This window comes from Manacus vitellinus, unplaced genomic scaffold (genome assembly GCF_001715985.3).
Source record: "Manacus vitellinus isolate BGI_N305 unplaced genomic scaffold, ASM171598v3 scaffold_1_pilon, whole genome shotgun sequence".
Taxonomy (NCBI): domain Eukaryota; kingdom Metazoa; phylum Chordata; class Aves; order Passeriformes; family Pipridae; genus Manacus; species Manacus vitellinus.
In genome coordinates, this window is record NW_021939396.1 from 36,471,466 (window position 1) to 36,492,208 (window position 20,743).

At 37.5% G+C, this 20,743-nt stretch overlaps 1 protein-coding gene across 1 annotated transcript in view; it reads right to left on the reverse strand.

The window, feature by feature from the left end:
• Positions 1 to 12,759, reverse strand: part of RAB2A (RAB2A, member RAS oncogene family) — a 30,935-nt gene extending 18,176 nt beyond the window's left edge. The window contains exons 1-3 of the mRNA XM_018079995.1: positions 12,741 to 12,759; positions 12,532 to 12,603; positions 8,865 to 8,932 (exon numbers count right to left, since the gene is read on the reverse strand). Coding sequence (XP_017935484.1) covers positions 8,865 to 8,912 — 48 coding nt within the window. The 5' untranslated portion in view covers positions 8,913 to 8,932; positions 12,532 to 12,603; positions 12,741 to 12,759. The remainder of the gene's footprint in view (positions 1 to 8,864; positions 8,933 to 12,531; positions 12,604 to 12,740) is intronic.
• Positions 12,760 to 20,743: the final 7,984 nt, after the last annotated feature.

Genomic DNA, 20,743 nt, shown 5'->3' on the forward strand with positions numbered 1-20,743 from the left:
CCCAGAGCTTCACATTTGAATTCAATAACCCGCTCCCTGGGGCAGCTGTTGACACTAGAATAAATAAAGTCCATTGTAAATAAATGATGAATGACATCTTTACGCCCACCATCTGCTGGTGTAAAGGTTGTTGGAAGGCCAAGGATGCAGATTTTATCCGTTATATCATAAACTGCAGCCAGCTTTCAACAGTCTTCAGATGGAATTCTTTCATAATCATTTTATTAAGAAAAAACGGAAAATAGTCATGAATTCAATTTTACACAATTCTGCTCCACAGTTAATCAATTTCCTCTGTACTTGATAAATAATGCTTGTCAAAGCAGCTACAGGACACAAGAGTCATCTTCATAGGCACTGTGAAAAACTTTAGATTCTACATAAATTAGATAGTTCTTACAGAAAAGTATCCTGTAAAATTCTCAGCACTTCAAAGAACATGCTCAAAAGAACACTGCCCTGAAAAATAAATATTCATAGTTATAGATCTTGAGCTCCTCGTGCTCATGTTTTTCAGAAGAGCTATCTAGCGCCTGACACTTGTTAGAAGAAATATTTACTTCTAATATTTAGTAATAACAGATGTTTTAGAATAATTCAAAGATAACACAGAACATGTTTAAGAAATACTAATATTAATGCTGAAGAAACCCCTATGTGCAGTAAGCTAGTTATCTGCAAAACTATAGGAAACTGCCCTGGTTTAAAATCATGAAAAGTAAGAATGAAATACTTATCAAATAAAAGCTACCCTTCAGTTCTGCCTACAAAATTAGTGTATGCATAACTTTTTCTTCTCACAGTTACCGTACTTTTCTTATATTAATTCAAGAATTCTTGAATTCAAGGAGAACTTGGTCTAGATACTGTTATTGAACAAGAACAGCGGCACAACAAGTTTTGGCATGTTCAGTCTTCAGAAATCATCCTTATCTTCCAGAATAATCAGTTGTTTCAGTTTAAGAAAACACTTGATCTTAGCCATTCTGGTGAAAAAAGTTATGAAATACAGACAACACATTTAATAGCTTCAACACGATTAGAATACACGAGCACATGCTCTTGGCCGATAGTCCAAGTACATCTTGATGTAAACACTGATAGTAAAATACAGAAAATCCAGCAGAATACACAGAGAAATAGTAAAAAATCCCAACAGTTTTTTTAGTGCAATATTTGGTTTCCTACATAGAAGTTCAACTAAGCTCTACTTTTTCTCAGTATGGTGACTAGTTCAAGTGGATGGTAGATACATGAAACATTTCCCTCCTAACCAGCCAATAGAGTTGTCGTTACCCATGTATTCTATCTATTGCCTAAATTCATACATGACCTGGACTTTGTCTACCACATTAAGATTGCCTGTTTCACCTTCATAAATTCCACCTTGACACGTGAAATTGTTCATCTCCCTGAGTGAATTAATCATGGTCAAGCAAGACTGTCAGAGGTTTCTAGTAGATCTTACAAGAATTTATGAATTGTGAGTTCTTAAAAGAATCACTTACAGAAATTCAGTATATAAATCCTGAAAATACTGTAACATTTTTAATTGTGTCTCACTTGCCTATGTTGAAATTTAAATACCACTGCTTCCTGAAGGGTGGAAAACTGTATCTTTGGTGAAAGGAACACATCTTCCATACAGCAATAATGAATTTGTGCTTACCTATACCAATGGACAACACAAACTGAATTCCCTTTCATTCTAAGCAGAATAAAACTGAGTTTTTGTAAATAAGCTTCATTATATCAATTTTTATTTTATATGTAATATAAGAAAGGTATTATATAAAAAGAAACACCTTTTATATATATATATATATAATTTACTGTCTATTTTAACAGGATAATTCTGAATGAGATCTGGAAGGTCAAATAGCAGGGTTAGGTTTGTAGAAAATACTCCACAGCTTTTTTTTTTTTTAAGTATCATTATTACTTAAAGCATTCTTTCATCTCACATCTTGCTTCCCGTCCCCTCCCTTTCATTTCAAGGGGACAAGCTGTTTCAAAGAAGACAAAACCAAAAGAAAGTGTAGGTTATTAGCCAAAACAAACTTAAAAAAAAATACAAGTGTGTTATAATTGTACTTTACTGGTCTTGCAAAGTAGGACCTACCCAAGTTTAGCTACTTGCTACAAGGAGTAACAGATAGAAGTAGAAGTTTAGAAGCTCAGTATAAATTCAAATCAGCTTTGAGATCAGAGAAAAGCCCTTTATCTTAAGTATAGTTTTGTTATTACTATCCCTTTCATGTTCCTGCAAAATCCAGCACTTGCTTGTTTTTATCTCTTCCATACTAAAAAGTTTTTTTTCACAGAATGATTGAGGTGGGATAGGGACCTCTGGAGGTCACCTGTTGCACCCCCCCCCCTTCCCCAGCTCAAACAGGACCATCGAAAGCAGGTTGCCCAGATCATGGGGGAGGTCAGGGGCTGTGATGTGGGGAATAGTGGGGGCAGTAGTAACTAAATAAACATTAAACAGGGTATTTCCCGAGGCCACATTACATCCAGTATGGGTGACACAAATCTTTATTCCCAGACAACCCCTGGTTATACCCACTGTCAGAATTACACTGCAGTGGAACTGGGGAGATGGACAATATTGTCAGTAATAGACATGTCAGACCATGACAGCAATTTCAAATGTAGAAACTCCAGCTCAGACATAGCTGCCTACAGGAACCAAAAACTGCATGCTGAGTCGGCCTGAGCACGCATCCTCTCTCCTCAGAGAAACAGGTCCTAGGTCTGATGCCAGTAGATCACTAATCATGAAAAAACATGAGCCTCTAATAAACAAGCAATGTTTAAAGCGCTGGCTATTTTCTGTACTGTAAGCTTTTACAATTCATATCATATTGGTTAACAAACTTTTTGATAAAAAAGCCTTACATAATCATAGTTCTGGAAGTCACAAGTCTTCAAAAGAGTATAAAAATCTTCATCCCCACTTGAACTGCATGAATATATATCCTGTGTGCTTCTGAAAACATATTTCAGTATAGAGACCAAAACAATTTCAGAATAATGATGTAAGCAAAACATGAAACATTATCAATCACCTTAGGTCACTAAGATACATGGAAATTTAGGATCTGCACTAAAGTTTTCAGGAACATTTAAGCCATGCAAGTGTGTTACCACAGACAGAGTATCTGTGGCACATTTAAGAAAAGACTCCAAGTGTTACTATTCCCAGAAGAAATCTCAGTGTCATTTCCAAGTGTGTGGTGTAGTCACATGGGTGTCAGTTGCAAAATGGGTTACTTGCAAGTTCTTTACCTGCATATTTTTGAATCTATAAACTAAGGAGAAAAAAAAATAATGAAAAGAGCCATGATGCAGGACAAGAAAGTAGTTAATAAAACAGGATCCACAACAGAGCATCTCCCTAGAAAAAAAAAGCCAACTTTGCTGAATTCTCTACTCTCAATGCTGAAGAATTTGGAAAGTTGCTTCAAGGACCAAGTTATCTGAGCGCATCCCAGCAGGCCTTTACCATCCAAGCTGACCAACAGTTTTTATTAGGAGAAAACTTTATAGTATACATCTATATGAAATATGAGAAACCAAAATGCACCATAGCTAGTAGCTCTAGACTCCCTCACTTTTAAAACAGGCATATGTGTGTTATGTTAAAACCAGTGACAGAACATCTCATTCACATTGGGAGTTACTCATTTCACTTGTTTACACTTTCCTAAGTTGTATAGCAAACGAAAAAGACATCTAAGAAATAACCAACTCACGCAAGTGTCACACCACCTCTGACAGCTGCCATTTGGGAACTACTCCACAAAGTTGATCCCTGGAACAAAATGTTCCAGAAAGAGAAGAGCAATACGTACCTTTATATATAGTTTTGAAAGTTATAAATAAATTAACAGCCTTTTAGTCACATGGTAACTTGTTTATATAAATGCATTACTCTTTTTTGCAATCATGTCTCTAATCCAGAATAAACAGAATTTTAAGGCGATTTACTAGCATGTAGTACAAATAGGCACAGTAGTGTAAAAATAAAAACCAAGCACTGCTGTTTCCAGCAAAGTCATTCCCAAACAAGAACAGAACTAAAGGTGTTGCTGAAGAAGAATCCATAATAACATAAGAAGGTGTCAGAAGTTATGTGAAGGATTCGGCTAAGTTACATGTTGCTTCAGAATAACCCCATCGGCATGATGTAAGAACTGAAATTTCAAGTGGACTAAAGATCCTCAAGGGTGAAACTGTACATATGTCTAAATACAGACAATTGTACATCTGCCTGTTCTTCTGCTGGTGTTGAATAAATGTCATTTAGACATCCAAAGCAATTCCCAACACATCACAGAAATAAAGTTTTAGCCTTCCATTATTACAAGTACACTTATGGTTTATTTCAAGGTATTTGAAACCTTTAGGTTTTAAGTAGCTACCCTCACTAAAATGGGAGTTCTACTGTGGAAAAATGTGAGTCACACTCCTCCCATTTAAGGCCTTATCCTAAGCAAGAGTTTGCTCCACTATTGTAGAAAGCCATGGATAAACTGCTAAGAAATCTAAAACCAGTCAGAAAAAAACATATGGATATTACAGTAATTCAATAACCAAACACATTTAAGCATGACAGACAAAGGCTTATGAATGCTAAGCTAAAAGGTGTATCAAGTTGCCTCAGCTTCTTGAAGTGTCAGCATGGGTGTGAACAATAACTTAGCTACCAGCACTGAAGTTCAGATGATGGTCATATTACACAAACTGCAATAGGACTAACCATCAAATGGACAAGTCTCCCTACCCCACCCTCCGATACATGCATCCAGAAATAAGTTCATCCTTCCACATAGCAGCAAACGCAATCCATGAACTGATGATCCAACTAGTTTCAGGAACCAAAGTAGATCCTCTAAGTTCTTGATGTTACTTCACAGCAGTGTAACAGAGGGTCATGACATGCAGCCACGTTCATGCAGGTTCCAGGGTTGAAAAGTCAAATTAGTAAAAAAGTGTATAAAAGAATACACCAACTGTCCATGAACTAAGAGTATGCTCTGACTACAAGTAAGAAATATCATGAAGCAGACAGTTGATAACGAACTCTTGGGGGTGAACCTTACATCCTAGCAATTGTCAAAATCACTAAGATGAAATGGATATTCATTTAATGAATGAGGGAACTTAATTTGGTTCTACTATATCTAAAGCGGTTGCAACGACATGAAAAATAACCTAATTTCCAAGAAGATGCAGTATATTCAGAATATCCGAAAGTGAAATATACTTTCAACAATTATGTCTCCTGTCTTCCATAAACATGCTTTTTTGTGTGAGTTCTCACACAAAAAAAGAAAACACTGTCAATTCCACCAGAAAACACACTCATATGGAAACCAAGCACTTACTTGCAATTAGCTTATAAAACACAATTATTTCAGACATTTCATCTGTCTGAGCAATGCTAAGGTGGTACATAAACATAATAAAAATGTTTTTTAATCACAGATTTCCATGAAATAAAGCTGAAATAGATATTGAAAAATATAGTATTTAAATACACAGGAAAAATTCTTACTGATATCAATTCAGAGGACAGTAATATTACTTAGTATCATCTTTGATCTCTCCTGCTGCAGTGTCTGAGAGAACTTAAATACCCTCTTTCAACTACTGCTTACTTTTGCTCACCAACAATGACTTGTTAGTAACAGTCAACACAATAGGGAACATTCCCCTCAACAACAAAATGAAGGCCACTGACTCAGCCTGGTAACAAGCCAGTGTCTACAACAATGACATTTTTCTGAGGAGAAGCAATTTTAGTATTTCTCAGTGTTATGCTGCTGCCACAAGACAATCAACCTCAGCTTGTCTAAACTCAGAAAGCTTAGCAGCTTCCAGAACAGTCACTTTAATCCTTACTAGCTGCTGTACATCACTTCTAGTTCCCTCAAAGATATTTGTGCAGCTGACACAAGCTCAAATACCACACTCCCACAAAAGAGCAGCTTAACTTATCATAATAGGCAATTACCAACTAATCAGTTGGAGAAAAGCATTTCTCAGTCTATCCACCTATTGAAAGATAAAGACACAGGAAAAGAAATAATCTAGAGACTCAAGATAGACAAATGAACAATTTGGTCCAATAACTCCACTCCTCTTGACTGACCTAAAGGCATCAAAAAGGAAAAAAGTGGGGTTTTTTTCTCAGGATGAGTGTCTTTTTCAATCAGACTAGTTTTACTAGACTACCAGCTCACAGGACCATATACTGGACTACTTTCTAATGGGCGTACCTGCATTCCTTAGGCATATCTTCCAGTCTGGCCTCATCCAAAAGGAATTCAGTTCGTATACTCCCATGTGAAAAACAGACTGCAGTAAGCAGAACTAACTTCCATAACACAATCCTAATCCAAACTAAGACGAATTTGAAAGATGCTAATGAAAAAGTAAAATATTCTTGAGTTATAATAGAAGAAGGACACACAAATGGATCTCACAGACGTACAACAGTGTTAGCTGCAGCTGCCCCTGTAAGGTAGAACATACTCCCACAGTGAGGTATGCTGCAGCTTTCATATGTTCCCTTTTCTAAGACACACCTTTCCTTGGAGCTGCAGTGATCTGCTGAAGACAACACAAAATCATCACTGTTGCCTAGAAGAATCGAGTCAGAAAAATCTGAATTTACATTTTTGATTCTCTTAAGAAAGCAAGTTTATTGTTAAACAATCAAAACAAATTTTATCGAGTTCTCCACTTCTTATGTATCTGCTCAGGATGCATCCTGTTCAGTGATTAATTAAAAGCAGGTGTGTAAGGCAAGCACTAAATCACAGAGATGCTGTTGTGTGACTCAGTAAGCACCAAGAGAAACAAAATACTTCATGTGTTTCCTTTGCAATAGGTGTAAAATGAACTTGCTCTTATTAAACAGAAATTGTTCCAGTCTAACAAACATGGACATAGCACCAGCAACAGTAGCAGTTTTGGCTAACAGAAAAATCAGGAAACACTCAATGCAGATACATGATACAGGCATATCCTTGGTCATTATGGACACTTCTGTGTGACTTAAGGCTCATAAGTAAAATATCCCTTGAGAATTACCTCATCATATGTGTTATTTTTCCTATTCCTTCAACACCTTTGCATGCAAGATCAAAACTAAGACAGCAGAATTCAGATATGCTTACAAGCCAAGATTAGATTAGAATAGAAATATCCCATGTTTTAAAAATCAGATTATAATTTTTAAATTAAAATAGTTAATCTTTAAATTAAAATAGTTTAATTTTTAACTATGGCAAATACACTAAGTCATTCATTGCTAATAACATGAGTATACAGTCTATTCAATGTATGAAAGTTTTCAATTAATATTTTTAATTTCTGTATGATATACTTAAGAAACTATTCAGGAAAAAATTCCTGCTTGAAAGGAGTTTATAAATTATACTCAAAAGCAATTAGGTTGACATTTTGGCTATTAGATAATTTGCACGCATTCAAGGCAACACACTCCAAAAAACCACTGAGTCAGAGGCACTAAGACAAGCACAATCTACTCAAACATAGTTGTAGTTCATTTGTATTTAAGGAGATTAACAAAATTAGTTCAAAAGCCAATGAAAGACAGTGGTTGTGCTGGTAGTAAAATTAGCACTTTTGGCTACAGAGAATTTGTCCCAGTTTTAGAAAACAAGGACCAATCTAGGTATGTTCTCATGTAATCACATCACACAACAGAGGTTTGATTATCAAGTTACTGTTTTTGCAGAGATTTGCTTGTTTATTGAACTTAAAAATGCTCAGACACCTTGGTAATCAGCAATGCACAGTTATAATAGTAAAAATGTCCAAGGCAGAAAAAGCCTAACCATACCATTATATATATAAGCTGACTATATCGTTCTATACCTTTTCACAGAGAACTTCCAAGGAGACACAGGTGTTAGATGCCACTTCACATCATGAACTGGTAAAATAAGTAAGGCCTTACCTGTGAAGTTCACTAAGTTTACATTTTAATATACACATGCACATATGTAGGCATGCATATATGAATGCATGATCCCTCACTGACTTGCTGTACCAAAAAGAGCACATAGATGAGGCTGTGGCTCATGTACCTGTCAGTTCCTAAAGGTATCCTAAAATGCTTTTAGAAAAGGAAACGGGTAACTCTGCTTTAGGGAACAGTTGAAAGATATAGTTATCAGTATGAACATCTTAAAGCTGCTTCATGTAGACAGTGAGGCTGACTATAGTAAAGTGACAAGAAGAAAACAGCAAATGTATGTTCTTAACCTGAACAACCTCAAAAGTCAAAGTCTGATTTTTGGAAAGCTTTTCGAAACTTTAAGCTTTTATCAATCCCTTCTTAACTGTCTGAAGTATTTACTATCTTCATGATTACAGTGAACTTGTGTTCTTAAGCGTTCTTCTATGAAAAGTGAGCTGTATGTTTTCTTCTACCCTGGAAATGCAAACGTTTCCTCTAGAGAACTTGATTAAAGCTAGCAGACACATCACAACAGGATGTTGCATAAATGCACAAAGAAAGATTATTTAGAGAAATCTAAGTTCTTAATAATATAGCAAACTTTCACAAAAAAGTGAGACAGCATGAATTCCAGTCTTACAAATCTGACAGTGTTGAGGAAATAAGTGTAAATACCAAAAAAATTGTACTAAGAAGACGTCACACCAAAAAAAGGAAATTTTACAAATTTTTAACTTCATATAAACCAAAGAAAGCTGCAAGACAAAGTGCATAGTATATGAGTGCTGGTGATAGAGCTTAGCCAGAATAAAGGAAAGGTTAGGGGGGCCATAAGTTTAAACAATTTTTATGATTTATTACTTACTGTATCCCATATCTGAAGCTTTATCTGTTTTCCATCAATAGTGATCATTCGAGCACCAAATTCTACACCTGAATAGATTTTACAAAAGATTACATTATTAGCATATATCAGAAAGAGGAACATCAAGTACTACAAAAGCAAGAACGTAAGTTTAAGATCACTCAGCATTGTAGGAAATAATCTCTTTAACAATCTGCTTCCAGTTAATTTTCCAGGTGCCTGAAAGAAACAATGTTTTCAAGGAGAAAGGTAACTGTTACTGTCCAAGTACTTTAAAAATGCATTAATTAAAACAAGTGTCAGGGAGGTATTTCCTACAAAGTTTTCCAAAAGATTTAGTAGGTCTAGATCGGAGGGAGAAACACATGCCCCTTTGAATGCAAGCAGGAAATTGAAGTCATAGTTATTTTAACAGTCTACCAATAACAGACTGCTGAAGCCGGTTTAGAAGAAATTAAACCTACAGTTCTTTATCAATAAAATATTCCATTATGTGAGCATGCAAAATGTTACCTTCAAAAAGATAAATTTTATTACTGTATTAACTAAAGCACACCAGTCTATGAAAAAAAAAAACCACTTCCAAAATTCTAGCTAAAAATCAAATTTAATAACCAATAAAAAAATGTTTCAAATAAACTAAAGAAATTTCTTCAGTAGAAAAATTCAGCCTATTATATCATCTTTTGAAGCAATTTAAAGATCATTAACCATAAATCAAGTATAAATTGAGGTTATTACTGCAGTATTTAAAATCTGACAAATGGCTAGAGATAGTAGACAAATTTAAAGGCTATCACATTTCCATTAATCTATCCTTCATATATCCATTATTTCAGAAAATATACAGGTAGCTGAAGTTTGTCTGAAATTGGTCACTGTCTAGACTTGGCCTCAAGTCTTTCAATTACACAGTCCTGATTTGAAGTATTCCAAATGTCTCTTCAAAAGCTTGTCTAGAATATTTGAGGGTGCAGTGTTGCTTTCTGCAGAATGATTTTTGGGGGAGGGGGCAGTCCCACCCCAACAGGATAATGAAGCCAAATAGAAGCCACGGGCCAAAGACCATTGTGCTCTTTAGCAATCAAATAACTTGCAGCAACTGTATGCAAAGAAATCAAAAGAATGGAGGTGGAGAGGCAGCAAGGAGGAAGCAGGTGAATGACAGCACTCTCTCTGAAGTTGACTGCAAAGCCAGGGAAGGTCCTTGTACCACTACAAGTGTAAACACTGCAGGTTTTACTTGATCTCAGAACGTGGCTATAGAGCTGTTGATTTAAATCCAACCATCTTCCTACATGTTTAGTTTCTACACACACCATCATAAAAAAATGAAAAGGATATTTATCCTGTTCCATCAAAATATCTGCTGAGAAAAAATTCTGAATTTGAAAAAACACAAACCATTTGATAGCAAGCTTGTCCCCTTAAATAAGGAATAGAAACTGTTCAGGTTTACAGTAAGGGCATGTCCTAAGGGTAATGGGCAAACCGACTAAAACGTTTGCAATGGTTTTTATCACCCACATCTACCTACATACCTGGGGGGGCACAATTAGGGTTGTGTGTGTTGTTTTTTTTGCTGTTGTCTTTGGTTTTGTTTGGGTTCTGTTTGCTGTTGTTTTGGGTTTGGTTCCCCCCCCCCTCCAAACTGCATCATGCAGCTAGCTTCTCCCTCCATCCTTAATTTCTTTTAATAACAGATACTTCAATTACCAAATGAAAACTAAACAGAAATAGCTGTCATATTGTAAGTTCTTTTAGAGTACATTATCACAGTTACACACAATTCTGTATGTAGTTCAAAGACAGAAAAATACCTGCTTCTATGTATTCTATCTTCCCCCCTTCTCCCATCTTGCTTTGATTAGTGGCAAAGTATCTCTCAGAATTTCTTAAATCTTAGAGGTAACATTTTAGGCTTATTACGCTAAAATTTGGGGCTGATTTTTGCACAACTCCAGATGCAAAGGCTGTCTCCCACACGTCCAGTTTCAGTTTCCCCTCTCTTGAGCTGCTCACAGCAAGAATAGAATCTGCAGTCTCACAGGTTAAAATCACTGTATTATACTGAAGAAAGTTAGGCTATGTAACACAAGGCTTTTTATTCAATCTACAGGTTTTCAGGACTTTTAATATAATCAGTTAGGCATTTATTAGTTAACATCAACTCACCCCATCTTGTCCCATAGGGGCCTTCATATGACTTAGAACCCATGTTCTTTATTTATCTCTGTCTTTCTAAATCTGTTCAGGTAACTGGGAGAACCTGGCCAAAACACATACACATGCCCTAGCAGTTAAGTAGGCCATTCCCAGCCTCCTCATCCCCTTTTCAAGCAGCTTCCCATGCTCCATTACTACATCCCTCATTATGTTGCTGTCTAGGTTCACCTCCTCATCTCACTAGCTTCAATTTCTGTTCTGTTCCCAGATTTCAGTGAGCTGTACACCAGGCAAAGAACTGGCACTACAACCATACTGCTGAGGTGAAGATGTTTCTCACAGCCTATCAGTCTGTTGAGGTGACAGGACTGCCAAAGGCACAAGTGATACAAAAGGTGTCATATATTTGGCAGGCCTAAAGAGAAAAAGATAACTCCTGCCTCCCTAAAGAACTCAGGCTCTTTACTCAGCCAGACTATCTGCTGTCAAGACCTCAAATACCTGAAAACTGTTGTTAGCCCAAAAATTTGAACTGTATGAGACAGCCATACACAAGGTGTGGGAGGACTGTCAAGAGAAAGGGAAGCCATAATCAAACCACTTGATACATTCTGTTACACTAAGAATATCTGTTTACATTTCAAGCATCTATTTCAGTACTCCCAAACTCAGGATGCCTACCTATTCCAGGGCACAAACTAAAAATAGAGACTAGGAACACATTTTGTGCTCGTGATTAGAGCCAATAGGTTTCTTGAAATAACATCAACAAGTTCAAAGGTTCTGCAACCTTACTGGAGACTAGCATCTCTTATGCTTAACAGCAAAACTGATCTGCAGACTAAGCTTGCTCACAGAAGAATTTATTCCCACACTATTCCTCATATTTTGCGTGGAAAGATAAACAAAACTTTGTATAATTTACTGTAGTTAGATCAGAAGCAATGTGTTCTGTCAACATGCATTCATTTCCCTTAGTATCAAATCACACCTAATACAAATGGTCCACATCCAACTGAGGAGTTGGGAAGTAAAACGTTGTCCCTTCCAAAGAGTGAATACATTCATACTTCAATCCTTTTGTATCTAAAAGTTAGTCTTCCCAAATAGTAAATTTTTTTTATTCATCTTTAAGGTTAACTTCGCTTTAGTTTAACTTGTCTTCAGGGTTTTGTGGGTAGGCTAATATTATGTTCCCTAGTGAAAAAATGCCACTTGCATCATCATCAATGCATTTCAAGCTTAGTCAATTCTTTTGTGCCCAGTTTTCAGCTTCTCTGAAGAGACAGTTGAATACTGCAGTTATGAATTTTTTAATTGTTTCAGACTGTACCTTCCCAATAAGAAAAAAAAAGTGTCCCCTCACTTGACTTTGAGAGCTAACAAATATTCATCACCTAGAGATTGACTGCTACCTTAACACAGCAGAAATCCTGCATTACCACAGCATGACAAACTCACCACCTAACTACTGGCATTGTGCAGCACAAAAGAGACCTACCAATAGTGAGATCATGGACTGGTTGAAACCGCTTGTCTGTAAACTGTAACAATAAACATGATTTCCCAACACCTAAAAGAAAGAAAAAAAAAAAAGAAGCGTTAAGCAAATTTTAAAAAAAATCTGTAAAGAATCAATAAAAATTAATTTAAGCAAATGGTATATATTGCTTGAAATTCATTACTAGAACTTGAGAGATTAGATCTCACCTACTCACACCCTCATCCATCTCCCAGTTTATCGCCTGAGTAACAGCAGTACATCTGTGGCTGCTAAAACCACTACATGTTACTGCCCACTGGTTCCCAATAGGCCAAAAAGCAGTCCAAGAACTAGCAACAACTGAGTTCAGAGTACAGTCGGATAGACAACACAAACACTGTCCCCCTCTAATCTGAGTCAGAAATCAGTGTAATTATTTCACAATACATGGACATTGGTCAGCAAATGGGCAATTTCTTCTCTATGTGAAAGCACAGAAAACTAGAAGTTAATGCAGTCAAGAGTAGTACTCAAACTACTTAGGTTTGTAAACATAATGCTTTTTATGGTTAATTTTTCCTTGTTCTTTTACTTGGAGGAGTTACTCTTCCAGTTCTGTTCAGTCAAACTTCGAATTTTCAGCCTTTTAAAATGTGATTAATATATCTGGTTTACAGGTATTTAAACTCTGAACTATTATCACATAACAGACAATACTGTAGCATCCAAGTTCCTGCTGTACTTTGCTTCATCTGTCCAGCAAGATAAGGCTATTTTAGCCACATACTAGAGGTCAGCAACAGCTCATCAGAAGAGACATATCTGGTAATAAAAGACAGCAAACAAAGGGATATGGAAAAGAACCACACTGCAGACACAAGATAGGCATACTAGAGGTTTGCATAGAGTAACTTAAACTAAACTCAGCAAAGTTGTTTAATATGGTTTATAGAGGAAACAAAGTCTGCGTAAACAATCACCACCCACCTGTCATTTTAGACTTAAAAAGCTTAGATCAGTGGCCAGTTTCATCAAATCTAACAGAAATGAGACCTGCATTTAGTTTCGTCACAAATTGAGTTGTGACCAATTGATGACACTCAGATTAACATCCCAAACAATGCAGCAATTCCAACAACCTAGGCCAGTTATTGGTGCTGCTGTCTCTACTCTCTTCCCTACAGTATGCTCATGCCCATTTTCCCATATGGCTTAGATGAGTTCTGAAGCAATTTCAATTGTCCACTGGGTTAGCACACTAATCTGACAAGAAGAGTGACAAAGCAAACAGAAATAGCTTAATGCAGGGTCAGACAATCATGAGAGTTTGTTCAAATGAGGGAAAAGAAATGCAGCAGCCAGCAGATCAATAACTTAGAGTGGCATGGAACTGTAGTCAAAGGCAAAATTTGCATCTGCCTCACTAGATCTCTTTTCTGTACCTATCTGGCTTATGATGGCAAGCTGTCAGAATACAAGCAGCTTGGAAGCAGGTACAGATTTTATTCAAAAATATTAATAAACACAAGAGAAGTGGAGAAGGAATGAAGACAAGCAAGAAATAGGGAGAAGGGCAGGCAGAGAGTACTGGAGCTGTAGGGACAGAGAACACAAAACTCTAAGGAATCTTAAAATAGTAATAATTCTACTCACAGCACACTGTTTATATATACAGGTAACTTTTATATTGCCACTGAAATACAAATGCCCTATCACAGAACATAATCACCACCTCACTTATAAAAAACAACCTGTAAGTCACACCAGAAACAGCTTTTGCCATTAACCTTACAAAGTGATTTCAGTATCACTGGATAAACCAGAACCTCAAACCAAGCCAATATTCCTGCATAAATCTTACAAATGTTGGAACAATATTTCATATGCTAATTGACAAAGAGACACTTGACTAGGTGTTCCAGCACTAGTTCTCAAGTGGCAATCTGATATTTCTTCCTCTTGTAAGGCTGCTGATCAGCTTGGCTGGAGCGAACATACAAACACCCTCGTCAGCAGAGGGAAGATGACAGACAAGCACAGCCTCTATGGTGCAAGCCCTGTCTCAGACTGGCACGGGTTGACTGCACCTCTAGTTACACCTCCACAGCAGGCCTTTCAGCAGCAGACTGTAGACTGATGTCTTCACACACAGAAACAGAAGAAACAACTAGTTTCTCTTTAATGCCATTCCTGCTACTTCAGAACCTTCAGTAAAAAGCCATCTGAAAGTTCCTAAGTTTTCTACTGCTGCTGACTGAAACAGAGGTTCAAAAAGTTGCAAACAAGGCTGTTGTGCCTGTTAAGTTTAGGTTATAAATACTTTGTTGTTTATATTTAATAGTTACATTTTATTTTAATTTTATAGTTTTAAGATATTGCAAATTTGTATCCCAAAAGTTCTTATGAGAATAGCTCCTAGCTCATATGCTTCCAGACTCTGAGCAGACTGCATTATCACAGACACAGCCAGGAATGTGTACCAGGAACAGGAGCTGTATATGAACTCCTGAGTAGTTTACCACCTCATGACATAAACAGATGCTGCAAAGATCAACTAACAGTTGCATGGCAGCTAATTCCATGGCACACAGGTGGCTTAAAGTAACTACACAGGTTAAGTCTAAAAGCAGAGTGACTACTTACCAGGTATCTCACTCAGGACTGTAAATATTACAACATGAAATGAGGCAGACACTGTGAAAAAAGTAGGTGAGTATGTCTTATGACAGTCAATTGTAGAACACAAAAGGGATAGATTTGGTTATTTATTAGCTCATTCTCCATTTTACTGCCACAATTATTTTAACATAGCTTCACATAAACCACCCCCATAGGAAAAAAAAATCTAATATTTTAGAGCAAGAGAGCATGGATACACTTCAACAACCACAGTAAACAAAAGCTCTTGCTTAGGAACAAATGAAAACAATGGATTATGTGCTCAGAGGGGAGGCAGCTTGCTTCTTTCCAAGTGCCTGTTTTAGGATCCCTTCACTTCCTAGTACTCAGTGATGGGAAGCGGAACTTGTGCTACAGTAATTTTACCCTCCAGCTCTGAATTCCAAACCAGCAGACTGAGTCCGTTCTCCAAATTCTCTGCCTCCCTTAAAAGCTCCCCCTTTATCTGAGTGCCACTCTGCAGTCAATTTGCTTAGGCAAGGCATTGCCAGAGCTTTGCTACCGTCCACTTTGGCCCAGCTTCAACACCTCCCTCCCTTATATCAACACTTGTGTTCATTTCAGGGCTCAGCAAGCCAGGGTAGCTCAGTGGTAAAGCTGCCCTCTCCCTTCTCACTCATAGGTTATGCAACGAGCTACACCAAGAAATGGATCCAGCATAGGACTATAGTCACCCAAACACTAGTATGTGCATGACACTAGGGCTATAAAATATATAACAAAGTTAAGGGTAGTTCTTTTGAGCAGCAGGCTGAACTCAAGGTAATTAAAAAAATAAGCAGCTCTGGAACCACAGCACAGGTGATAGATGAGCCAGGCTTTGGTTTGGCTAAGAGAGTTGACTTGTTTCCTTCTCCCTTCCAGTTCCTGTGACTCCCTGTGAATAGGGCAAGGAAACTTTAATTACTGGCTATGAAGCCAGGGGTGCACTACTTAACATGCAGAAAACTTCCAGGCTTTTCTTACCACTAGACAAAACTCGTAGTGTTCCTTCCACTGATGTTTGTCTTGAAAAGCTGACGTGGCTCAAAACTAAAAATGGCCCAAAATAGGGGGTAAAGGGGCTAAGATATTTTTCTTACTTGCTCACCTGAGCATCACTATACCCCAAGAAAGGTGACAGAGGAAAAGAACTGTGGTAGTAGTCCTCCCAATCTGGGTTTCAAAACTGAATCCTGAAGACAAATCTCTTCTGTTAATCTGCCTGCTGTCTCTGATGAGACTCACTCCTTTCCACACAGTTCCACCTCCTTACTCAAAAGGGTTCTTGCACTGATCTGACCATATCTACTATTTGTTTGATTTTGTTTTTCAAATCATCAGTGTGAGCTGAGCTGGCTCTCTGAAGGATCACATAAACAATGATGCTGACAGGTAAGAAGCAACAAAGTTCATAGACGAGACAAAAAGTGGTAACAAGGTCTACTCACTTTGGCAGCAGATAAACACTGGATTAATTCAGCCATCTCACAGAATTATTTTTCTTATAGTTGCCTCACACAACACTGTGATCAATCAGCTCACCACCCACACAGATGAGGACCTACTTCCCCTTTGATATCTTGCTCTCACCAATCCTCCTAAATTCAGTTTCCTCCCCTGAAAGTACTCCAGACCTTGGAAAGCACAGCTCCAAGGCCAAATCAGCTGATTCATTCACTAAGCAAAAACTTAACCTAAAAAGTAGGTAGCTTTCTACTGCGTTAGTGGGTTGATCCAGATCATGGCAGACTATCAAAGCCACCACAAAGTAAGGGGAGCAACAACTCTATTCCTGCAGAACCAACTATGTCAGCTTGGATGTCCGTGAAACCAATGCCACAACACACTGAGCCGAAACAAGCTTCCCACTTCTCTTACCTTCCTTTAGAAAAACAAACAAAAATAAATCTTTAAATAGGTTAAGGACATTTTAAAACAATGGGCAAGTCTCAAATAACAGATTTTAAAACTCACTTGGATTTAAACCTGGTAATTACATAGTACAAATGTCACAAGATATATACCTCTAACCTGGCTTATGAGGTAGTTTTAGTTCTTTCCAGTAGTCTGCAGAGCTTCCAGATGTTTAATAAACCCTTTTCTTATTGCAAGCTGCAGTTCATTCCCTCTCTTTTTCCTTTCCAACCACAGCAGCCTTATGCAAGTCAAGAAAGTGCAGTACTACCCTTTCACAGGACTAGGCATAACAACACATTAACCTAAAGCAAAAACTTTTCTTAACCTCTTTTCAGCCAGTTATCTGTTAGTCAAAACTCTGTCATCAAATGGGAAAGCTTTATTTAAATCTACAGAAAGAACAAACTAAAAAATCCCAAACCATCAGTTACAGAGCAAAGAGACTTCACACACAAATGTAAGCATGGACAAGAAGGGAAGAAAAATAATGTCCAAAATCCTTCACAATGGCTACATAATTTTGGGAAAAGTAATGTAATAAAAATGGCTTTTTTACTCTTTTAAAGATGATTCAGCTTCAGTACTTAAATAAACAAACATTTTCAACAGCATATTTGAAGCCAATGATTTAACTTTTCCTTTCTACATAATTAGCACAGGCCTACAAAGGAGCTCTTCAGATAACTCATGTTTCAGTTTCTACAGCACTACTCAACTGTTAACTGCAAGTTTAAAAAATAAATAAATAAAAATATTTTTAAAAAAAATTAAGCTACATGAGTCTATAAAAAAGCCTCTTCATGTTCTGGATGATCACAAAAGACTTAGAAACTGCCAGCCATTCATAATAAAATTGTTTTAGTCAAAATGGGGGGTGGGGTTGGATTTTTTTTTTAGCAGAGAGGTGTTTGGGGTTTCTTTTAGGTAAAGTGTTTGAATTTGTGCAAAGGTGAACACTAACAGTCCCATGAAACCATATGTATGGACAAATACTTACTGTTTGTTAATTTTAGTTAACAACTTGTAAGATGCTAAGAAGATGTACTTATACAACACCTAATAACTGTTCTTTCAGGCATTCACAGAATCACAAAATATGCTGAGTTGGAATGGACCCAAAAGGATCATTAAGTCCAACTCCTGGCCCTGCACCCACTCCCAAGAGTGACATCATGTGCCTGAGACATTGTCTAAACGCTTCTTGAACCCTGTCACGCTTGGTGCTGTGACCACTTCCTTGCAGAGCCTGTTCCAGCATTCAACCATCCTCTGGGTGAAGAACCTCTTTCTAATATCTAACCCAAACCTCCCCTGAGACAACTTCAGGCCATTCCCTCAGGTCCTGTCACTGGACACCACAGAGAAGAGATCAGTGCCTGGTCTCCTCTCTGTCTCCTCCAGGCTGAACAAACCAAGTGACCTCAGCCACTCCTCATACGGCTTCCCCTCAAGGCCCTTTACCCTTGTTTGAACACTCTCTAACAGCTCAATATCCTTCTGATATTGTGGCTCCCAAAATTGCACACAATATTTATTCAAGGTGAGGCCGCACCAGGTCAGAGCAGAGCAGGACAATGCTCTCCCTCGACTGGCTGGCGATGCTTTGCCTGATGCCCCCCAGGACACAGTTGAGTCCTCCTGGCTGCCAGGGCACTGCTGACTCATATTCAACTTGCCATCAATTAAAGTATCATTGAAAGGGTCGCAAAGTCAGATATAAGGAGTACAGATCAGTACTCTGGTTTTCAGTACAAACAAGTTCTCAAGCTAACACAGGGTGTTAACACCACCTGTAGTGGGATGAAAACCTGTTTAACCAAGAAGTGCTATTACATACTTGCAGAAATTAAGGGTAAGACTCTGGTCATGCACATTGCTAGCTAGTAACAGCTGCTGTTCCAGAACAAAGTGCAAAAACATTTCACAAGGAGGATTGAAAAATAAATCTAATTCAATTGCTTAATTTCAACATTTGAGTCTCTTAGACAAATGAAATGGTTGACTAGACAGCCTACTTTACTCTAGAGAGTAAGGAGGATTAGATCACCTAGCAATTTTATATTCTTTCATCATCATCATCAGCTCCTAATAAGAGTAACTATGAGATACTGTTGGTCTAGAACCAGCAACTATCTGCTAAAATTGAAAGGCAATGGAAGTCCCTTAGGCAAAAAGCTCAGAGGGTTGCTGAAGTAACACATCCAAGAAAAGCAGAAGACAGACCTGCTCATGGAAGATGCAGCAACACTGATCATAGAAAGACATTTAGATAGACTACAACTGACAAGTTAAGTCGGTGGCAAGAAATCTGACATTGCAAAACTAATACTTTAGGTATACTAAAGTTCAGGAGCATTCTCTGATGTGATCTAGTAAATATACTCTAATATAAGAAAATTCTGTTTAATGAGTATTATATATTCTGAAAAAAAATATTCCAGCTCTAGTCCTCACAGAAATCTTGTATCATTCCCAGTTTGCCATGTGCTATACATTGCTGGTAACAAACATTCAAGTAAAAAAGATTTCACCGTTATACAGAAAAACATCTAAAAAGAAAATGACAGACTTTCAGTCACCAACTGCAGAAACTGCCAATACTGGTATGCCCAGAGTATTCATCCTAGCTCAGATCAAAGTCCACCTCAACTTCACCTGGTGGCCAAAATTGGATATGTAGGGAAGAGTGGATGAAGACACCAATTCCTACCAGCAACCAAAATGAAAGATACCACCAATCACAAAGGCAAAGGTCTCAGAGGTACAACCCTAAGTAGAATGAACCACATATGCTTCTAAATGTCTTTGCAAACTCTTATAATGCTTTGGAAATATTCAGATCAACAGATTTTTCCTGGTAAACTCTCACAGCAGTCAATATTCCAAATACTTGTATTTTTCTCTTATAGATACCAGCTCCATGAAACTCCACAGCCACTGTCCCACTGATATAATGTAAAACCCACAAATTTACAGCAATATTGTTTGAGTACCTGAAATACAGCCATGCCATTTCAGGTCTCTCCCACAACAAAAAAATAACTAGATTCTAAACCAGTTCGCATTATACAGAAAATAAAACTTATATATTAAAAAAATAGAGTTAACAACCAGATGAGAATCAATCCCATGTTCCTAAAGCTGCCATGCCTGAAGTACCATAAAAAAAAGTCAGCGAACATCCATGACCAATGAAGCAGGCAATGCAAAGGGACAAGAGCTGTTGAGCACAAAGCAGTCTTGCTCAGTCAGTTTCTGTGGCTGTCATTTTAAGAGACTGAGATCATACTGAATTCCTGTGTTTAAGCAGATGAAAGCATGTGGAATCACAATTCAGAGAAGACACATGCAGGTGTCTTGTATAACTGCAGGGGGTTTTCGTTGGTTTGCTTACGGTTCATACAACCCACTTTGGTTTTTTTAGTGCTGAAAAGAAAGAGGAGCTAAATGTTAACATCTGTCCCCAGCTGAGTCTGCCTTACTTTTCTCCTACAGTTTGTTTACAACTAATTGCTGAGTCACCAGGCAGCTGAGCCATTTCCAAAGACTCTAAATCAAGTACCAGAGACAAATTTCTTGATCATCAATGGTATACCTTCACTCCTTATAATGCTGTGGGAGACCACCACTAGAACTGAACAGGACAGTCACC